Raw genomic sequence first — 21,986 nt, forward strand, 5'->3', positions numbered from 1 at the left:
TTTAATATAGCTTTTAGATGGGCTTCCCCAGACTTCTTTTTGTTATTGTTTTTTTTTTTCAACAGAACTACAGAACTTAAATCATCTTGTTCTGTCTCATAAAGTGGGGGGGAGAGTGAATTAAAAATAAACAGTCGCTTGAACATTAAGTGGAAATTAAAAATGATCAGACCTAAACACCAAACCCAAAGTCAACAACAACAGAATCAAGACCCCAATCTACAACAAGCTATACACAAAGAGGATCTGTTACACTAGCAGTTCAGGGGCGAAGTGGGGAGGTGTGGGATGCATTCTGGGAACAGGGGTGGAGGGAAGATAACACTGGTGGTAGGAATGGCCCTAATTCACTGTCACTATGTACCTTAAATATAATGTGAAAGATTTGTAATTCTTATTGGTAACAATAAAAATTATTTAAAAATCTAATGTAAAGTAAATTGATGATAAAAAATAATCCAACAAATACTGTGTATGAGTCTAGAGTCATAGGGTATGTGTGGGTTATGAGTTTTTTGAAATGATTTGTTGGAACTTTTGGTTTTTTCTTATTTTTGGTGCTCAACTACTTTACAAAGAATTGGAGTTGTAAAATAAACATTTATTTAAAGTAATAACTCTTTTATAAATGCCTGCCCAATGAGTATCCATAGTAGAAACTCTTCTGAAAATCTGATACAAGGATTATACAGCAGGGCAAGAGGATTTTTATAACTGTGAATGTTAAGAAATCTCAACTGAGTTGCTCTTTTAAGACTTTTTTCCTTTGGGAATATGTCTTAAGCAAACAATACAGCATGATATGTAAAGTTGCACTCAGCACAAAACCTTTTTATTAGAATAAATACTTGACTAATAAAAGACAACAACAATTTAAAGTTAAAATTGCTGACAGGTCATTTTTTGTTTGTTTGTTTGCTTTTTGTTTTTTATTTTTTGGGCCACACCCGGTGATGCTCAGGGGTTACTCCTGGCTGTCTGCTCAGAAATAGCTCCTGGCAGGCACGGGGGACCATATGGGACACCGGGATTTGAACCAACCACCTTAGGTCCTGGATTGGCTGCTTGCAAGGCAAACGCTGCTGTGCTATCTCTCCGGGCCTGACAGGTCATTTTTATCAGCTTTCATTAAATATGAATTATACTTAGTATAATTATTTTAAGTAACTGAACCCTTTGATTTTTTTGGCAAATCTAGCCTGTTCAAATTTATTGAGCACATGATTTTGTACAAAAGATTTTAACATCTTAATTTTTGCCATTCAAGAAAATTATGTTATCTGTTTTTCCCTTGCATTGTGTCAATAAAAACTTTGATTCTTTTTTTTTTTTTGGCAAGGCAACAATCCTACTTAGTCAAGGAAGCACTCATCTTCCTAATCTGAGATATATATATAATATACATATATTATATATATATACACATAAAATGTATGTGTGTGTGAAATTGTTCTTTGGTTTGCATTCTGCATAGGACATTGGTACTGTCAAATTCTTAACAGAAGAAAATTCTTTTTCTATTGCTTTTTTTAAGCACCTTGGTTACAAAATTGTTCATTGTTTGGCTACAGTCATACAAAGCACACCATCTTTTACCAGTGAATGCTTTCTGCTACTGATGCCTACCATTTCCTTAACACACATACACACACACATATACACACATACACACACACACACACACACACACACACACCCTTATCTCTAGGACAGGCAATTTGCTTCTCTCAGTAGATAGATAGATGATAGATAGATAGATAGATAGATAGATAGATAGATAGATAGATAGATAGATAGATAGATAGATAGATAGATAGATAGATAGATAGACAGACAGACAGACAGACAGACAGACACATATCCATGTGGCACTGTGGTCTGCACTAGTGTCGAAAGATGGGTGCCTTGCATGTTACTTTCTCCCCTTTTACCGAGTTTTTGTGCAGAGCAATCAGTTCCACCTATCATTGCCCTAGTAGACCCTTCTCTAACTGCACTTACTGCTCTTTGTGGTGAGCTTCCTACACTGGGCTGGGCCTCCTGATCCTTAATTCTATTGTCTCTAAATATTGTTAAAATGCCATGGATTTTTGCATATTAACTTTGTAGTCAAACATTTTACAATAGATTTATAAATATAAATAGATATAATAAATAAATATAAATAAATCTATAGATAGTGATCTATAAATAGATCATTAGATCTATTATTTCTAGAAGCTTTTTTGTGGAGACAAGGATTTTCTAGATACAGTATCATGTCATTTGCAAACAACAATAGCTTCACTTCTTCCTTTCCTATGTGGATGCTCTTGATGTTTATTTTCTTTTCTAATTGCTACAGCAAGTACTTGTAGTACAATATTGAATAGAATTGGTGAGAGAGGGAAACCTGAACCCTTTGATTTTCATTACTTTTTTTTTTTTGGTTTTGGAGCCACATCTGACAGCATTCAGGGATTACTCTTGGCTCTGCACTCAGAAATAACTCCTGGCAGTCTCAGGAGACCATTTGGGAACCTGGGTCTGCCTTTTGCAAGGCAAACGTTCTACCCACTGTACTATTGCTCCAGGTGTCATTACTACTCAGAACATTGTAAGAAAATTTTACTTTGATATGCAAGGCAAAACATCATCAGTAACATGTTATTAATTTGGAGCAATGAACATTTTCTGACTGTGATTTTCAAGAAGAGCATACTTCTCTTCTTTTTGTCTTCAAATCTACTGAAAAATACTTAATAGTAATTTTGTTGCTAAGTGATTATATTCAAATATATGCACACAAACTTTTAAGTTCTTTAGAATATCCCAGAAGCTTTTATTTATGAAAAGGTTGGCAACCTTAATTAAAAAATTTGTAAAGACTACTTTAAGATACCATGGGGCTGGGCAGTAGCACAGCATTTCAGGTGTTTGCCTGGTACAAGGCCAACCAGGTTCAATCCACAGCATCCCATATGGTCCTTGAAGCCCTCCAAGAGTAATCCCTGAGTGCAGAGCCAGGAACAATCCCTGAGCATCACTGGATGTGGCTCAAGAACTAAAAATAATTTTTAAAAATAGATCAAATAAAAGTTACCAAAGGAAATAGACAAGGTGATAATTATTCTGTCCCTGAGTCAACATGGTATTGAAAGAAATTAATTGTCTTCTAAACCATTTTATAATTGAGCTGTTTTACTAATATAACCTGATACTCCCTCTTTACTAACTCTGAATTGATACAGATGTATTACATTTTCTAATGTAAGTACCTTCATTCATATGCTATTTTAATCTGAGAAACATTCTTTTGAGTAATACTAAATACTCACAGCAACAAACTGATTATTTTCTAATTTAATGATATCTCCCACTTTGACATTCATCCATTTTTCATTCTTCATCCTAAGAACAAAAACAAAATTAAATTGTTTCAACAATGGAGCAGAGTCAAGAGAATGTATTTGTAATGAAGAACCTGATGATGACAGAAAGACCCAATAAGTCCTTTTCTAGAACAATTAAATTCAAAGGAGTTTATCTTAGCAACATCTATTGACTACGTGATGTTAGGTGATTTTTATTTTCAAAAGCACCACGGAGTTAGTTAGAATTTACTCAGAAGCCAAATTCAAGATACCTAACTTTTGACAAAGTATTCTTGTCACCAACCACTCCTCCCCACACCTGCCCTGTCATTTTATATAACAGCTACTAAGTTTTGTTTGCATTTCCTTGGTAAAAAAAAAAAAACAGTTTAAAGAAGGGCAGGGAGTAATATATTTAAATTGACAATTTATCAAGACAATTTTCCAGTCTCTATACTAATAAGTATAGAAACATTGTTCCATAAGCCCATTTAAAGGGTAGCAAGAAGTAAAGAAAAAAACAAAGACCATTAAGAATGCACCATCCAGTGAGTGAGAGAAATATAATGCCTGTCTCGAATACAGGCAAAGGATGGAGATGGTGGGAATGTTGCACTGGTGAAGGGGAGTGTTCTTTTTTATAATTAAAACCCAACTACAAACATGTTTGTAATTATGGTGTTTAAATAAAGATATTTTTAAAAAGGAATACACCATGTCAACAGCTAAAATACACGAAAAAATATAAATTTTAAAAGAACAAGAACAACAATAAATGGTAAAAGAAGACATGGAGTACTAAATTAGAAAAATGGCTTAGAAATCCTTCACAGTACTGGGGCTACAGAACAAGCTTGGGATCTATTGTATTGTATTAGGTAGGATCAATAATTCAGTTCAGAACTAAGAACTGTATGGCCAATGTGTTACACTAAATTTTCTTTATTTAATTTTTACTAGTAATATTGATATACACCACAATAAATATTTTAGGAATGTCAGTTCATACTTTGTTTAATGTATATCAACAAAATCAGAACCTATGGGGTCAGGAACTTGCCTTACATGAGGCCAACCCGAGTTTGACCCCTGGTATCTTATATGGTCCATTATCTATCAGGAGTGATCCCTGAGTTCAGAGCCAGGAGAAAGCTCTAAGCATAACAGGTATAGCTTCCCCCACATCACACTCTCCAAAAAACTTCAGAAAACATGGTAGATTAAAAAAATGTGATAATATAGCAATTAGGCCTACATTAATAACTATGAAAAAATCCCAAAAAATCTTTTATATAAAATAAAAAATAAATAAAGTGTTATAGAGTAAGTATAGACATTAAAGTACTTGCCTTGCATAACATAAGTCATGGCTCCCTATGTGCCACTCCCCAGAGTGACCAGTGAACACAGAGACAGGAATCGCTTGAGTACCACCAGGTATGGCCAAAAACTATTCAAACTCCCTATCCCACACACACACACACACACACACACACACACACACACACACAAAGAATAAATTTAACTCTTATTCAATAGAAGGAAAGAAATAATAAAAATTAAAGTGAAAATTTTAAAAATTGAAATTAAAAGGACAAATGGAAATACAGTACAGTGGAAATATAGAATTGGCAAACTATTATCTAGGCTCACAAAGAAAAGAGAAACATACTAAACACAATAAGTAAAATACAGGTCAGAAATATAGGAACCTTAAGAGAATACTATTCACTGTTTTCTCTAAAACTCATGTATTTAACAGAGTCCAACTCTATCCTTCATCAAGTTCAAGGGGTTCTATGATGCAAATCTCTTGTGTCTATTTGGTTAAGGCCTGGTAGCAAGTTAAGCAGACAGGCCATCTGGAAAGAGACCACCTGTGGCAAGATACCAAAGATACAGATCATCCCTTCCAGAATGCTCTGCAACATAAACCCTCCAAGTTCTCCCAGTTGGGAGCTATCACGTTTGATTTTCAGCACTTGTCTTTTTTTTTTTTTTTAGAGAATTTGAGGTGTTTCCCAACAAGTTAAGGTGGACAGGATAATTTCATGATACAGTTTTTAAAAAACAAACTAATTTGCTTTGGTAATAGAGTAAAAAACAGTTTTAAATATTTATACAACTGTGAAATATGCCTCACACTATCAACCCTGCTGGGTCATTTGGCCTAAACACTCAAAAATTTTTTCTTTAATATGGATCCAAGTACATGTTGTGCTGGAACACTTTCAATTGCCACATTTTCATCTCTAGCCAGAATTCAATCATTTTTCCAATGCCATGCTTTTCTGCATTTTATCTAGTTTGATGACAATGGTTGAACCTAAGAAGCATTCTAAATTTTATTTATTTATTTTTACAGGTATGGATTAGGGGCTGGTTTGTTTCTCTTGGAATACCTCCTTTGGAACATTACTGACATTTTTTAAAGGACAGTGTAGCTGACAAAAGTTGATTCGAGTTAGCCAACAGGAAAATTGAGCCTTCAAAGAAATTACACTGCTACTGAATCACCCTGAAATCTCAAGGGGAAGTACAACTGCTTGAGTTAAAAAGCTAGAGGGATATTTCCCTCTAAATTTCCTCCCAACCTTCTATTCCTCCTACCTCTATACTCTTTGATTCAGAAATGGCTGCATCTCACCTCTTCTCCCAAATGAAAAAAATCCACTCAAAGTTAAAGGGATATTTTAGGCCAAGAGATAGTATGAAAGTTAAGGAAAGCTCTTGCCTAGTATGGGGCTATGGAACTGTGACCCTGGTACAAAACCTATCACACTCAAGTACCTCCAAACATGACCCCTAAGCAAAGAGCCAGGGATAGCCCCTGAGCTCCACCAAAACACAAAGACAAAAAGCAGCAATAAAACAAAATAAAAAGAGTGTCTTGTACATTTCAAAAGCCCATTGGAGAGTTAAATTTGGCTAAAAAAAAAAAGTAGCAAGAGGTATTTAAAAAAAAATTGGGGTTTTTTTTGTTTTTTTTGGGGGGGGCGGGGGGCGGAGAGATAGCACAGCGGTGTTTGCCTTGCAAGCAGCCGATCCAGGACCAAAGGTGGTTGGTTCGAATCCCGGTGTCCCATATGGTCCCCGTGCCTGCCAGGAGCTATTTCTGAGCAGACAGCCAGGAGTAACCCCTGAGCACCGCCGGGTGTGGCCCAAAAAAACAAAAACAAAAAAAAATTGGGTTTTTTTTTTACTTAATTTTTATCTAACTTGCACTTCTCAAGTTCAGTACATTGTCCCTAAAAATCAAAGTAACCTATTTCTAAAAGTATGGAGTATCCATGAGAATTACTTGAATTAATTGTCATGCTTGAAAACATTTCCAAACTAAGGACCAGAGCAATAGTGCAGTGAATAGGGCACTATTCTACATTCCATGCATGTGGCTGACTCAGGTTTGACCCCTAGTAACCCACATGGTGCCCCAGGTAACAGAAATGATCCCCAGGATCCCCACTGAACACTGCTGGGTGAAGAAAACAAAGTTTTTGTTTGTTTGTTTTGGTTTTAATTTAAGTTTTGGGGGTTTTGGGGGGGAGGGCCATACCTAGTGACTCTCAGGTGTCACTCCTGGCTATACATTCAGAAATCAATCGCTCCTGTCGGTGGAGGGAAGACAACACTGGTGGTGGGAATGGCCCTGATTCATTGTTACTATGTACCTTAAAAATTACTGTGAAAGATTCGTAATTCATTTTGTTCACAATAACCTATTAATAATAACTAATTAATAATTTACTAATAGTAAATTACTAATTCACTATTAGTAATAGTTTAATAATTTACTAATAAAAATTTAATAATTTACTTAATTTATTAATTTATTATAATTAATGTCAATAATACTACACAAGCTCACTCTGTCTCTCTCTGTCTCTGTCTCTCTGTCTCTCTGTCTCTGTCTCTGTCTCTCTGTCTCTCTCTGTCTCTGTCTCTCTGTCTCTCTCTCTCTCTCTCTGCCTCTCTCTCTCTCTCTCTGTATATCTCTCTCCCTCCCCTCACCATCCTTTACCCAATGTCTATCAGTCCCTATGAGCATCTCTTCCCAAATTCCCTTTCCCTTGCCTGTCCTATGCTGGCTCATCACACCTCTCTACCAGTCCCATTGGCAAGTTCCACTTAAATGAATGCTTTAAATATTTTTCTCCTGCAGTCTTATAACTAATGATATTTAAGATCTTAAAAACTTTCTGATATGTGGGCCCGGAGAGATAGCACAGTGGTGTTTGCCTTGCAAGCAGCCGATCCAGGATCTAAGGTGGTTGGTTCGAATCCCGGTGTCCCATATGATCCCCCGTGCCTGCCAGGAGCTATTTCTGAGCAGACAGCCAGGAGTAACCCCTGAACACCACCGGGTGTGCCCAAAAACCAAAAAAAATAAAACTTTCTGATATGTGCACATGGAAATTCCCTAAAACACAATATAACCTCTGCAGTGGACTATGGAGAAGCTTCATCACGCAGCATTTCTAAAAGAGAAACATACATTCTTTTTTTGTTTTGTTTTGGGGTCACAGCCAGTGGCACTCAGGGGTTACTCCTGGCTATGTGTTCAGAAATCGCTCCTGGCTTGGGGGACCATATGGGACGCAGGGGGACTGAACCACGGTCTGTCCTAGGTTAGTGCATGCAAGGCAAATGCCCTACTGCTTGCGCCACTCTCCAGCCCCATGAGAAACATAAATTCTTTATGCACTTCAAGCTCTTTTAGTTGTTTCTCCATTAGTTGTGTCACAGCTATGGGGGAAAATATTCTCAAAATAAGTAACACTCAAAGTTAACTAAGAATCTATCAAGAAACATCAAGCAGAATTCCCTGCACATTGGCTCTAACCTAAGGGCAACCACTGATACCTTTTCCCAGTAATTTTAACAACAGACACACAGACTGATAATGAAAATGATGATATGAATATCATCCCACTAAAGAGAGAGCATTATGCTCCCAAAGTAAGGTGTTGATAGAAAGTCATCTTACAACCTAAATAATTTATCTGAAACTGAGTGAGAAATAAAAACTAGAAATTAAGCATTTAATCATGATTTAATGTTATGTTTGAAGGAACACTAAACATCATCACAATAGAATATTCAAATTTATAGAACAAGCAAGCAGGGTAAAAAACTGAAAGTGAATGTAAATAGTCAATGTTTTCATTCATAACCTTATTTCATCAAGGTGCAAATTATCATGGTTGTTTAGGGTATGGATTCTGAAATCAGACTTTATAGTTTTCAGTTTTCATTTTTACCATTTATTGGTGGTAAACCCCTCTGAAAATGAATGAAATTTGTGTTAGAATCCTCATATATAAAGTGGCAATCACAAAGTATCTTTTTCATAAGGATCATAGGGGTAATTTATTATCATTTTTATTTATTTTGCTTTATTCTCTCTTTTTAAATGAACCTATATCTTAAATTCCCACCATTTTCATTGAGAATATACTAAATACTACTAACCATTAACAACACATCAAAGACATACCAGAAAAACCAGAAGGGCAGGCACGAAAATTTGCTCTAAAGCTCATCTTCAAAATATTTCTAGACTTCTAAGATTTTAGCTTGCCTAATGATTGCATTTCGTCATCATCCTGAAACAATGAAAACAGACACTCCCTGGTTCTCCATGTGTCACACAGCTGTTCTCAGGGCTCATGGTTCTGAGTGGAGGTACAGAAGGACCTCATTGGTCATAAAATGACACTTGGTTCCAAAAACTTGGCACCAACACAGTTTCTACCTTTGTCAGGAAAAGTCCTTTCACCTTCACTTCAAAGCAACATTTCAATATATCAATAGCCTGAAAGCACCTTAATTCATTTAATTATTCATTATATTATTTATTCAATTTACTGCCTCAATAAATTTCAGGGCTTTTGAACATACTTCTGTTTTCAATGTCATCATATAATTAGTTATGCTTTTGAAATAAACAGGATTTTTATGGCTGCTTCATGTCAACTTTTTAAAAACTTGATGGAGTAATTAGATTGATAGACTTGCTCATAAGCCAATTGCTATACAAGAAACCAAAATTCCATAAAGGGACCTATATCATTTAATTTCCAAAGATACATAAAGTATAAGATGTCTATCACAAAGAAGAAACTGTATTTACACTAAAGAAAAAAATTAAGTATACCCACTAACTATATAACTTTTCTCATAATATCATAGTCTAAGACCCGAGAAAAGGTGGTGAGAGATGGCATCCGTCTCTTATAATTGTTGATAAATCGGTCTGAATTTGTTTCTTCTTAATTAGATGCAGCTTACAAGAGTTTCCAGGCTTCACTGAAACTGTTCAATGCAAATCTAAGACAAAGGTGTCTCATATCATCATCTCCAGAGCCTATAAATGAATTATATACAATGAGCAAGACAAGTCCACCACTGATGCTTAAGAAGCAGAGAAGGAGCTGAGCTTCCGGAGATTACTGTCAATCTGTCCATTTGTAGTGCAGCGACCTCCAAAAGAACTTCATCAAAATTTACCGATGCTTTGGCAAGGAGGAAAAGAAAGTAGATATAACAGACCTCCACTAATTAACCAAAACAATCTGTATAAACTGAGCTTTTTTCTTTTATATCCTTAGCCCATATCAAACCTAATGTTCCAAATTATCTCTCTGCTTATTGTTCAAATCTTGATTTATTCACAGCTAATCCTTAGGACTTAGGATAATTCCTAGTTCATTGTAAGTCATCAATAAATATTTGTGAAATAAATAATAAATGAATGACTATAGATAATTTCTTTCAAAATATAAATGATAACCTTATATATCTATTAAGAATGTAGCAATCCACATTCATTCATTACTTACTGTACTCTAGGAATATTGCTAACCCCTTCATGTATAGAGTTGACTAACAAAATTAATTAAATTTGAATTTCAGATAAATAAAAAATTTATTTTAGTAGAGTTATGGGCAGTGCAATATTAAAAACATATTTATACTAATACATTATTATTGTTTATCTAAATTCAAATTTAAATGGATATAATATATTTTAATTTGTAATGCCTGGCAACATCATAAAATTAATCTTTACAACTAACATTTGAGATATGTACTGGTACCACTTCCATTTTATAGAAAACTGAGATTCAGAAAAGTTGAAACATTTTTTTTAGCTTCAAAGTCTATCACCAATTTAAGTCTCCCCATACTTTGATATAAATTTTGACATGTATATTCTACTATAAAAATAGCATCATACAGTGTATGTAGCTTAAGCAGCAAAGGACACTTTGCATTGATTTCAGTGTCCAGCAGGCATGACCCTATCCTCTCTCAGAAATCGGAAAAAGTTACTAAAATACCCAACAGTAAATATTACCTATATGTGCCATGGGTACACACGTTCAATCTCAGCTCATCTACTCAACAGAATATAATGGATTCACCAAAATAGAATAAACTAGATTTTTATACATATGAAATGAAAGTCACATTAGGTTAAAATAAGAATGTGCAGAATTCTGGACATGCAAGGTAAGATTTTGTGTTTGAAGCAAGGATTTTTCTTCAATGTACCTCTGTTTTTATGTGTATAGTAAATTTCTTTAAAACCCCATAAGAAATCATCCGGTTCATTCAGTTATCACTAGAAGTAAGAAATAAAGATAATAAAGATGGAGGGAGAATTTATTTTGATATATGCTCTTTTGTACTGTTCAAATTGTTGGTATTATATCTATAGGTATTTTAATGATCAGTTAGGGGAGAGCAGAATAGGAGAATAAAAAGCTTCAAGGATCCTGTGGCCATGACAGAGCCTGAATTGGAATCTGAGTGACTTCTTGTGTCTAGTCTATAGTTATGGGTATTTATGACCTTGTTTTCTATGATAGCTACTAGAACAGTGAACTTTATGGAACTGAAGAAATTCCACATACAGAGTATGCACTTCCAGCATTTAAAACCGGTCTTTCCGGAGACAGTGTGCAGTCCTGACATCTGGCTCAAGTGTTCGAAGGACAGCAGCACTGGTTCTTCTCAATCCCACCACTGTCAGAGGAAGACACTGGAGGAAGACATACAGCTTGGCCCTAATCCTGTGACAACAACTTGCTGAGTAGGATCTCATTACACTGAGAATGAGCACACTGCTCATACCTTTGGAATCTATTAATTTTAAAGTAGCAGATGTTTCCCTCCTTTTCCCTCCTTTTTCCTCGCACAGACAGGAAGGTCTGTGGTCAGCTGCTGATAATGGTCTTGCAACCAATTTTTTCGGACAAAGAATAAGAAGAGACCAAATGATGAAGGCCTTCAGCATGAATAATTTGATGCTTTGCTCAGAAAAAGTCATCAATCTTATAGATGTCCTGTCTCATTTAGTTAAATCCTAGTTGTTGTTATTGTATATTTTTCTGATGCAGAAATACATGCTCCATTTAGCCTTTCTATTTTAAAACCAATGATCAATTTATTTACTGAGTGAAACCCAAATCATCAACCTACTGAGAGAGAAAATGTTTCTCTTCACCATTTTCTTAAATTCAAGGAACTTCTCCTAAAGGAACTTTCGATGATTCTTTCTATATTCTGTAAATTCTTAATAAGATCTATTAATATAGGATTAATAGATGATGAGACCTCAGAGAAAGCAAAGGAAAATTATTTCAGTGAAGACGATCCCATCCACTCTCACATCAAAGGGCTATAGGAACTATTAGAAACTGGACCTGGTGAAAAAACTATTTGGAATTCAGAAAAATAATACAATGGTAGGGTATTTGGCTTGCACAAAGACAACCCAGGTTCAATCCTTGGCACCCCATAACTCTGAACTCTGTCGGGAGTGAGTGATGAGTGCAGAACCAGAAGTAAGCCCTGAGTACCACCAGATATAATCTCAAAACAAAAGAAACAGGAGATGTGGATGCAGGAAGTTTACTGGCAAATTCTATGGGATTAATTGTGGGGTGTAAAGGAATAAGACTTCTGAAACTGTCATGCCAACATCTCAGCTAACCCTACAGGGAGCTCTGGGGCTAGAAGAAGCCTTCAGAGTTGAACAAGGGGCCAGGCTAATGCATATTAGAATTGTGCAGTCACTGGAGACAATATAACCTCAGTAAAGAGGAGTAACAATGATCAAAAAAAAAGGGGGGGAGGTGGTCTGCAAGGCCCTGCAGAAGCCACACTCACTCTGCATTTTTCTAATGTTATCCCTCCCTATTTAAACATCTTTAAACTCAATTCTTAACTCATTATGTACCGAGACCGACCTCCTGCCCCAATAAGCCCCTACCCAGCTCCCAAAGGGAAGGGACACTCTCAGTCCCACATCTTGTACTCCAGCAAGAAGCTGCAATCACCACTCCTGCTGACTCATACTATGTGGCCCTTCTTCTCACACACACTCCTAAGTGTGGAATGCTGAATGCTACCTACCAGATTCAGCTCCAGAAGGACCCCAATTAAGGACACTATCTGATCCCTTAATTGCTGCAAACCATCTCTCAAATTCAATAAGACCACAGTGTGGAATAAAATTGTGCCCTGAATCTCAACCCACAAGAATACCTTAAAAGACTTACTGGAGATATATATATATATATATATATATATATATATATATATATATATATATATATATATATATATTTCCTTTGTATATTTAATGCCTCAATAGTTATACCTCTTAGTGTGTTTATTTCCAAAGGTAAAGGTAGCCTCCTCTATTATTTATTTATTTTTTTATTTCCTTTTTTTCCACCCCCAGGAACATCCAACAATGCTCTGGGACAGTTATGTACTTCTCAGGGATGCCATGCTCTATTGACACTTGAGTCATTTCTATGCATGACCTCATGAGGTCATTGAATTATCTCCCAACCAAGTGGTTTTTTCCTTAGACTGATGAGTAAATTCCTCATTCTCTTTATGCCACAACTTGTTTAGAAAAATCAGAGAATATCCTCTTTTTTTTTTTTTTTTTGTGGTTTTTGGGTCACACCCGGCAGTGCTCAGGGGTTATTCCTGGCTTCACGCTCAGAAATTGCTCCTGGCAGGCACGGGGGACCATATGGGACACCGGGATTCGAACTGATGACCTCCTGCATGAAAGGCAAACACCTTACCTCCATGCCATCTCTCCGGCCCCAGAGAATATCCTCTTACCTAGCTTTGCATCAAAGAACCACTTCTCTTTTGGAGAAAACACCCTAAAGGACAAAGTTTTCCAATGTAACAAAATAAAATACCTTTGCTCCATATAGAAGACTTAAATTATGTTTTCTTACTACCTCTCATAGTATTCTTAATAAAATTTCATATTTAAGGCCAAGAGACCCAAACATCTGTTGATATTAGTTAACCTGTCAAAGAGTTTATACTGTCCCAACAGTGAACAACAACAACAACAACAACAACAACAAATAACTGTTAGTAGTATTACTTGATTATTTCTTGTGAGAGAACCTGTTATTTCTGTAAACAGCATTGCTGAACCGTACCATGAAATAATTTAAATAAGTAAAATAATAATTGCACTCATGGAAGATCATGATTTAGGGATTATTGATATAAAGGGTTTAAAGTCAGCTTTTCACATGGCTGACCTGGGTTTGATCCTAGGCATCAAATACAATTCCTTGAACACCACCAGGAGTGATCCCTGAGCACAGAGCCAAAAGTAAGTCCTAAGCAATACTGAATATGCACCTCCTTCAAAAAAAAAAAAAAAGATCATAAATTTAAATATAAACTATATTTTTCAGTCATATTAATTCCTTAAATATATTATTTTGGGGCTTTTGGGGGGTCTACACCTGGTGATACTCAGGGGTTACTCTTGGCTATGTGCCCAGAAATTGCTCCTGGCTTGGGGGACTATATGGGATGCCGGGAAATTGAACGGGGGATCGCCGCAGTCCATCCTAGGTTAACGCATGCATGGCAAAGCCCTACCTCTTGCGTCACTGCTCCGACCCCTCCTTAAATATATTCTAAGAAAACATTTAAATGTTATATTATATACAAATATGTTTTAATATTTGTCTTTTAGAGTTCCTCTGAGAATATCATATAGATAAAAATTCTTAACATTGCCACAGCAAATGAAATACCATCATCTTTCATTGATGAATTCAAAACTGACCCATAAAATTAGTCTTTTAAGACAAACACTCCACTTGAGGATCAATATTATAGGTCGAATGAGACATAAGCTGGGTTTGTCAAGGAACCTAGAGACTTGCAATAAAATATAACTCTGGCTCTTCAATAACCTCAATTAAATTATCTTCACAGTCTGATACCTGAAGCTAGTGGACATTCTCCAGTCTACAATGAAGAATACCTGAACTTCTGGAGAATGATCTCACATCTGATTATTTGCCATACAACTGTCATCATAAGCCCAGCAAAGAAACTAATAGGCCAGAGAAATTGTCTAATGGTGGATATATTAACTTTCATTTCTCAAGATATTCCCAGCTTTGTCCCCTTACACAATGAGCTCATCAGAAAACTATATGCCTGGACTATATTACTTCGTTCCCTTTAGATTTGGTTTCTCAGAACCATAACTTATCACACCAACAGATTCAAATCAGAAGTTTTTTGTGTTCATGAGTAAAACATCTCCATTGTAGAGGGGAGTTGCAATCATTATGTCATTTATATTTCTCTCAGGACCAGAATAAATCTTATTGCTTACAATAACTGGAATAGATCCTTTTCACTGGACACTTAGTTGCACTCAAGGCAGTTTCATTATGAGGAGAAACAAAGTTTAAGATAAGGATTCAAATTTATTAATAGACAATTTAGATAAACTATTTAATAAAAAGTAGAAATTTTATATCAAATATGTACTGTGAGGATGAAACTATAAGGACAATATTGATAGTTGCAAAAATATTATTCAAGATAAACAAGACATTAAATTTTAAGTCCTTAAATTTTAAAAATATAATGCTGACATTATATGCATGACAGAAATTATAAACATAGAGTCTGTCATTAGAAACAATGACATGCGGGCCCGGAGAGATAGCACAGCAGCGTTTGCCTTGCAAGCAGCCGATCCAGGACCAAATGTGGTTGGTTGGTTCGAATCCCGGTGTCCCATATGGTCCCCCGTAGCTACCAGGAGCTATTTCTGAGCAGACAGCCAGGAGTAACCCCTGAGCACCGCCAGATGTGGCCCAAAAACCAAAAAAAAAAAAAAAAAAAGAAAAGAAAAGAAAAGAAAAAGAAACAATGACATGCATGGATCCAAGTTGACCATCACTATCCATATCACTTATCCAAAAATTTTTGAAGTTGAATTCGCTGCTAGGACATTAGATGGCTCGTACCAACCATTCAGAATACCTCTTTATTCAGAAGAGAGAATCTTTAACATTGGACAATCCTGCCTAATATTTAAACAATGATATATAAAAAACACTAGTGAGTTCTAAATAAGATAAAGTTATTAAAAAGTATTTTAAACCATAAAATAATATATACTTCAAGGCATCATGGCTTTTTAAAACTACTATAAAATCATTTCATTTTATGGATGTCATATTCTGGTTTTTATTTAAGATCTTCAAATGAGCTCTAATTTTTAGTGTTTCCTCTTTCTCCAATTGGGATTCTAACTTTACTCTTTCAACTGCAACCTCTCCTCACTCGGCTACATCCAAGTATCAGCTTTCAGTATTTACTTTATTCAATAGTTAACTACTCACTTCTGCTTGAAATATTTTCTTGCTTTAAAGTCAGAGAGCCATAGTCCTCTGTTTTTGTTCTTACTTGAGTAATTAATAAAGTTCTCATTCTCAAAACCTTACTTACACAACTCTTTGTCTTCTTCCCATCAACAAAACTTGAAATGCACAAGAGCCTCTTTTTTTCACCAGATAAATTCTGGGTTCTCATCCTAAGTAGCTGGGTGATTTAGTTTTTAATTTGCATATTTATCCCAAACTTCTACCCTATATCTTTACAGAATGACTGATATTGCAAATGACTTTGACTCCCCAATCTGGGAAAAAAAGGCATACTCCTTCCCCAGTTTTCCCCTTGAAATCTCATGATGATTTCTTATACAGAAGTACTCCTATTCAACTCTACCTTCAAAATATATATGTATATCTTTGGGGATTAGGTGATTAAAGGTTAACTACTATTTTATTTGATTTAGTAACAGTATGATAGTTTTATGTCTATAATTATATAATTAAGTCTTTATTCAAGACAAATATGTGTCTACTAATAATAGGACAAGACATAGAAGATTTTCTTGTAAAATAACCCTAAAAAATAAAAACTGAGGGTGGATACAAATATACCATGGGGCTGCTGGTGATTGCAGTTAGGTAATAGGTCAAGTAAGAGTTTATCGTTCTACTCTATTTTTATGTATTTTAAAATAATAAGGTGCTTTTTGACTTCACATCTCTTAAACTCCACCTCACTTAGAGAACATAGTCACATAATTTGTCATTCTTTCTATTCATGCTCCTCTTCGGCTATTGGCTATCACCGAGAAATTAAATCTTTTTTTGTCATTCCACATCATTTTCCTGCTTAAAATCTCTGATGATGTCTTATTACATTTAGAACAAAATTCAGATTCCCCACCGAGACTTTTAAGAACTTACTTTATAAACCCGTCAGAGCTTCCCTTAACCACAAAACTTAAACCACAATAGACAACTTACTGTCAAGTTCATTTCTGCCTTGGGGTTTTTATATTTATTCTTCCTTTACCCAAGCTCTTGGCTTAGCAAGATACTTTTTTTTTTTAATTCAAATCTCTTACCCTCCAGGGGCTTTTTCTTACCACCAAATTGAAAATCATCTCTGCACTTCCCAAACCATTATGCTCTATTTCATTATCATATTTTTGCCTTGTTGTAGATACAATTACCTAAAATTATTTTACACATTTATATTTTATTTAATTATTTTTGTTTTTTGAGGGGTCGCACCTGGCAGCACTCAGGGGTTGCTCCTAGCTCTATGCTCAGAGATCACTCCTGGCAGACTGGGGGGACCATATGGGATGCCAGGATTCAAACCACCATCCTTCTGCATGCAAAGCAAACGTCCTACCTCCATGCTATCTTTCTGGCATTTATATTTTAATATGTCTTTTACCCACTAACCAGATTTTGTAAGGCAGGGACTTGTCTTTCTTACTCAACTCTATACCACTAGTATTAAGATATTATCTGGTACATATCAAGGACTCAGTACACGTTAGTGAATAAATATTTGAATAGACTCGATATTAAATGGTACTGTTTATCTGGTATATTTAGCCCTAGGCCTGAAGTAATAGTTTCAAATAGTTCCAGCTGCTGTAGAGACCTTAAGGAAGACCTATAGGAAAAGAGAATTAATACAGATAAAGAGGATAGGACAATGCATTGCAAAGCAAAAATAACTGTTTAGATAACATAAACATTGTTCAATTTCCTCAAGATATGCACCATTGATTTATGTTTCTATGTCTCTAAGACAAGATTCATATCCTCCAACTTCCTGTTTTCAAATTTCCAATTTCTTGAAGTCAAAGAGATAGTATAGGGCATAAGATGCTTGACTTGCACATAGCCAACTTCAATTCAATTATACCAAATGGTCTCCTGAACACCACCTGGAGTGTTCCCTGCCCAAGCATAGAGCAAAGAGTAGACCCTGAGCACTTTCCAGTGTGGTACCTACCCAAGAAAACCAAGATTATTGAATAAATACAATTTTCAATTTCTTGATTATGATCTATATCACAAGTGTGGTCAATTGCAAGTACATAGATTTTGTTGAATTCAATAAATATTGTGCATCTGATAAAGTCAAACTGTAGGCTAAGTATGTTGGCATCACACTCTCAGCTCTTTAGCTATTGAGTGTTTCTGGCTTATTGTCATCTTTGTAATCTGTAAACATTTATCTAAATGCACACATAAAAATGCTTTTCATTTCTGAATTTCTTCCCTAACCATGAGTCATTGCTAGAAAATTCTACCTCTAGTTTATTCACTGAAAAACTTCATGTTGAGGTGGTGATCAATATTAAGTGTCATTTGAGGAGAATGTATATTAATTGGACATTATCAGCACCAAATTGGAAACTGAACTTCAACATGTCAGTTCTACATGTCAATTCTAGGCACTTCTGCTTTGCTTGTGGTCCTTTGCATATCTACTATAATATCAATCCTTTAGGACACCTAATATGCAAAAACATTCGCTACTCAAATAGCCTATATTGGTTGTTACCCCATCCCCAACTTCCTGCCTACCTCACCTGGATGGTGTGACGCTCCCACAGCTGGGAGGGGTCTGCAGTTGGTAATTAAAGGTTGCCTCTGGGGAGGGGAAAGGGAGATGCAGTAAGGAGAAAGATTGAACACAGGATGGATGCAGAGCAGCTGGAAAGAGACTGCTTAGCTTAGAAGCCACACACATGGTGGTTAGGGCCTTGTAATAAAGCTGGATGTCTCCTGAAACTTCAACTGACTGCCTGTGGATCATTTCTTCGCCATCACCCTGCATACAGACCTGCTGACTGAAAGGGCTGCAGGCGCTGGACGAGCCGAGAGAGGCCTCACCATCCATCCTCACCACAAGGACTTTATAATTCATAATTAATATAACATTGCTTATAATTTTCCTATCATTACACATAATATATAATTTCAAATTTTCTTTAATTACCACTGTCAAAAGAACAGGAAAAGAAAAAGGGAGAAAATGAACAAAATTTTAAATTTAAGGGGAAAAAGGCAATAAGAATCTGGACATGTTGGCCAATATGCAATAAAACTATGTCTCTTTGGTGGCCTATCAGTCAATAGAAGGGATAGCATCTCTGTGTTCACAGCACCCACAGAATTGAGGCCAAAGGTAAAGGTGAGGGTTACAGACGTCTTACAGAAACTTTCTCAAATGAAAAATCAGGTGAAGAGAAACAAGGTTAACAAAGAAAACATATTCTGAGCACTATTTGTCCAAATGGAAAGCGCTATTGTAGCACACTAATGAACCGATGGGGTGTAAATTAAGGAAGTCATGACTTTTTTTCCTATTTGTTTCTTTCCTTGCTCTTACTGGAAAATTAGTCTCTATTATTTTTAAAGTCATTAGCCTATTTCTATCATCCAAATTTCAGAAGGAAGTATTAAGTGAAAGAAAGGCGAATTTCCATTAAAACTAGGCACTCAACAATTGAACTCACAGTACATAACTGTGACCCCAAAACCGGTTTCTAATAATGCAAGTGTTGGTAGAATTGAGTCCTCAGGGGGCTTCAGTCTGGATGGTGCTCAGAGACAGTAAACAGACAGAATGATAGCGGGCAGCCATTTCTAACAGATAACTAATATCCAGCTCTCCTCAGCTCTCCCCTTTTGGCAGAAAGCTTTACTTTTTTACATTTAAAAACTATTTACAGTTCATATGGTTTCCAGACCCACTCTCCAGAAGTGAGGGCACTCATCCCTGCCTGGGTCTCTCAGTCCTCCACATGGGATTTCTCAGGCAGTCCGCCAGAGGAGCATTTGACTTGAAAATTAAGCCTTAAATTTAGCAGGATGAAGGGGGAAAGTATGTCTGAGAGCAAAAGCCTGGAAAGGAGCAAGGTAACCAGATGAAGCCGGCTGGGTTAATAGGATTGTCAGCCAGGCAATTCAGAAAGGCTGGCTGGAGGGGGAGACATTTGAATCCAATACAGCTGATGTCCATCTCTGCGGCTCCAGCCAAGTGTCATGGACTGCCCAGCTTCCCACGTTTCTGTTTTCTGACATACTACAACCGAGGGGCAGAAGAAACAGTAAATATTGCCTCATGTACTAGCTTAAGCTCTTCTCCTTTGGAAATAAAACTCAGACAGACCGAACTCTCCTTTCTTTTCAATGTCAGACATGGTGTCAGGCATGCTAAGGTGCACCTATGTCAGGAACATGGTCCATAAATCGGAACACTTGAATTCAAGGTACATCAGGCACACAATTACCCCCAGAAGACATCATTCTCATGAGCCAAGCATCACAGAAATTGACTGGCATGTGGGAAGAAGCAATATATAGACACCTTCACTTTTTCTATAGGGAAGCAAGAGGTGGAAAAAACATAAAAGAAATCTGGTCTGCCTTGAAATTATCCTTTTAAATCATTTCATTTCGGTGCATTCAGTAATTATTGCCCTCTGGATACTCTTCAATTAGGTGATGAGAACACAGAGACTATTTCAACATTCAGCATTTCACAGCAGTATCAGACAGACGTGTACAAAAACATAATACCATATTCTCCTTCATCTCCACTTCTTCCCAATTGCCTCCACTGGCTTTTCTCAGCAAGCAGAAACCTAAACAAAGACAAACCATCCATGTGTGCCCTCCACTCTTATGACAAAGATCCTAAAGTAGTGTCGTGGTCTCCCATGTCTTGCAAGGTCTGGTGTCTGACTGCTTTTCCAGTCCTTTCTCTCACTGCCCAAGGCTTTAATTCTGGTAGTCTCATGCTATGAATTTTCTCCTGACACTTTTTTTTTTTGCCTCCATCTGGTATATAATATCTTCATGATAGAAAGAGCCTAGGATTAGAGCTCATCTCTTCTTTTTTCTCTAATCCAATATATAAATTAGTTTCAACTTAATTTTCCTTCCCCATCATCATTATCTTCACCACCACCATAATTATTACCATGACTGTGTTACCATCCTAGTTATCAATTATACTTTCAACCTCCCACTTTTGGTTTAATCTTTTTATTCTATCAATTCACTAATTTCTCTTCTTTGACTCCTCATTATTGCTACAAGATTCAAGAATTTCATAGATTTATTTGAGGGTTGGAAATTTGTATAGGAGTTCTCACCAGTGATACTTAAACTTCAAAGTACATGGGGATTCTACAAGGCATTTGGAGTTTGTTGTTGTTGTTGTTTTTAAAAAGAAAAGGTTCTAGTCCACGGGCCCAGAAATTTCAATTCAGAAGATCTGGTAAATAAATTCTCACCCCATATGACCTGAATTCAGAACTTGTACACTAGTATACAGTAGACATATCTCACTTAGAAGGGCACAAGATGGTTCAGTATGTTCATAGATTAGCCTCAGGGTGACAGGGAAACTAAGGGCACCTACACTGAGTGTCCCACACTACTTTCATTCAGAGTATCAGCACTTATATCTGCCCTATGCTTTGGGCTCCCATATTATATTTAATTTGGAAAAGATGCTGCTGGTTGGAAACAAGAAAAATTTGAAAATGGCTAGCATGTACATAAAGGGATTAAAGTACTGGCTTTGCATATACTCCTATATGCAAACCCAAGTTTGTTCCCCTGCAGTGCATATGGTTTGCCAAGTTTCTGCCAGGAATGATTCCTAAGTGCAAAGTGAGTAGTAAGTCCTGAGTACCACTGAATGTGACCAAAATATAAAAATAAAAAAAATGATAACTACTCTATACCCCAACTTGTTATATAGAGAAGAAAATTGATGTCCTGACAGTTGCACAATAACTAATTGGTAGCATAATAGAAACTAAAGTTCATCATCATAACAGAAGGCTTGTGAGCTTTCCCCTGCACTTTCCTGCCTTTATAGGGAGAAAATAAGAGGGGTGTCTCACTACTATGCCCTCGAATAGTC

The 21,986-nt window shown here is 36.2% G+C and overlaps 1 protein-coding gene across 1 annotated transcript in view; it reads right to left on the reverse strand.

Moving 5' to 3' along the window:
• Positions 1-21,986, reverse strand: part of ATP8B4 (ATPase phospholipid transporting 8B4 (putative)) — a 188,588-nt gene that overhangs the window by 144,683 nt on the left and 21,919 nt on the right. The window contains exon 5 of the mRNA XM_049781708.1: positions 3,318-3,390. Within this exon, the coding sequence (XP_049637665.1) occupies positions 3,318-3,390 (73 nt within the window). The remainder of the gene's footprint in view (positions 1-3,317; positions 3,391-21,986) is intronic.

The sequence above is a fragment of the Suncus etruscus genome, chromosome 10 (assembly GCF_024139225.1).
Source record: "Suncus etruscus isolate mSunEtr1 chromosome 10, mSunEtr1.pri.cur, whole genome shotgun sequence".
Lineage (NCBI taxonomy): Eukaryota > Metazoa > Chordata > Mammalia > Eulipotyphla > Soricidae > Suncus > Suncus etruscus.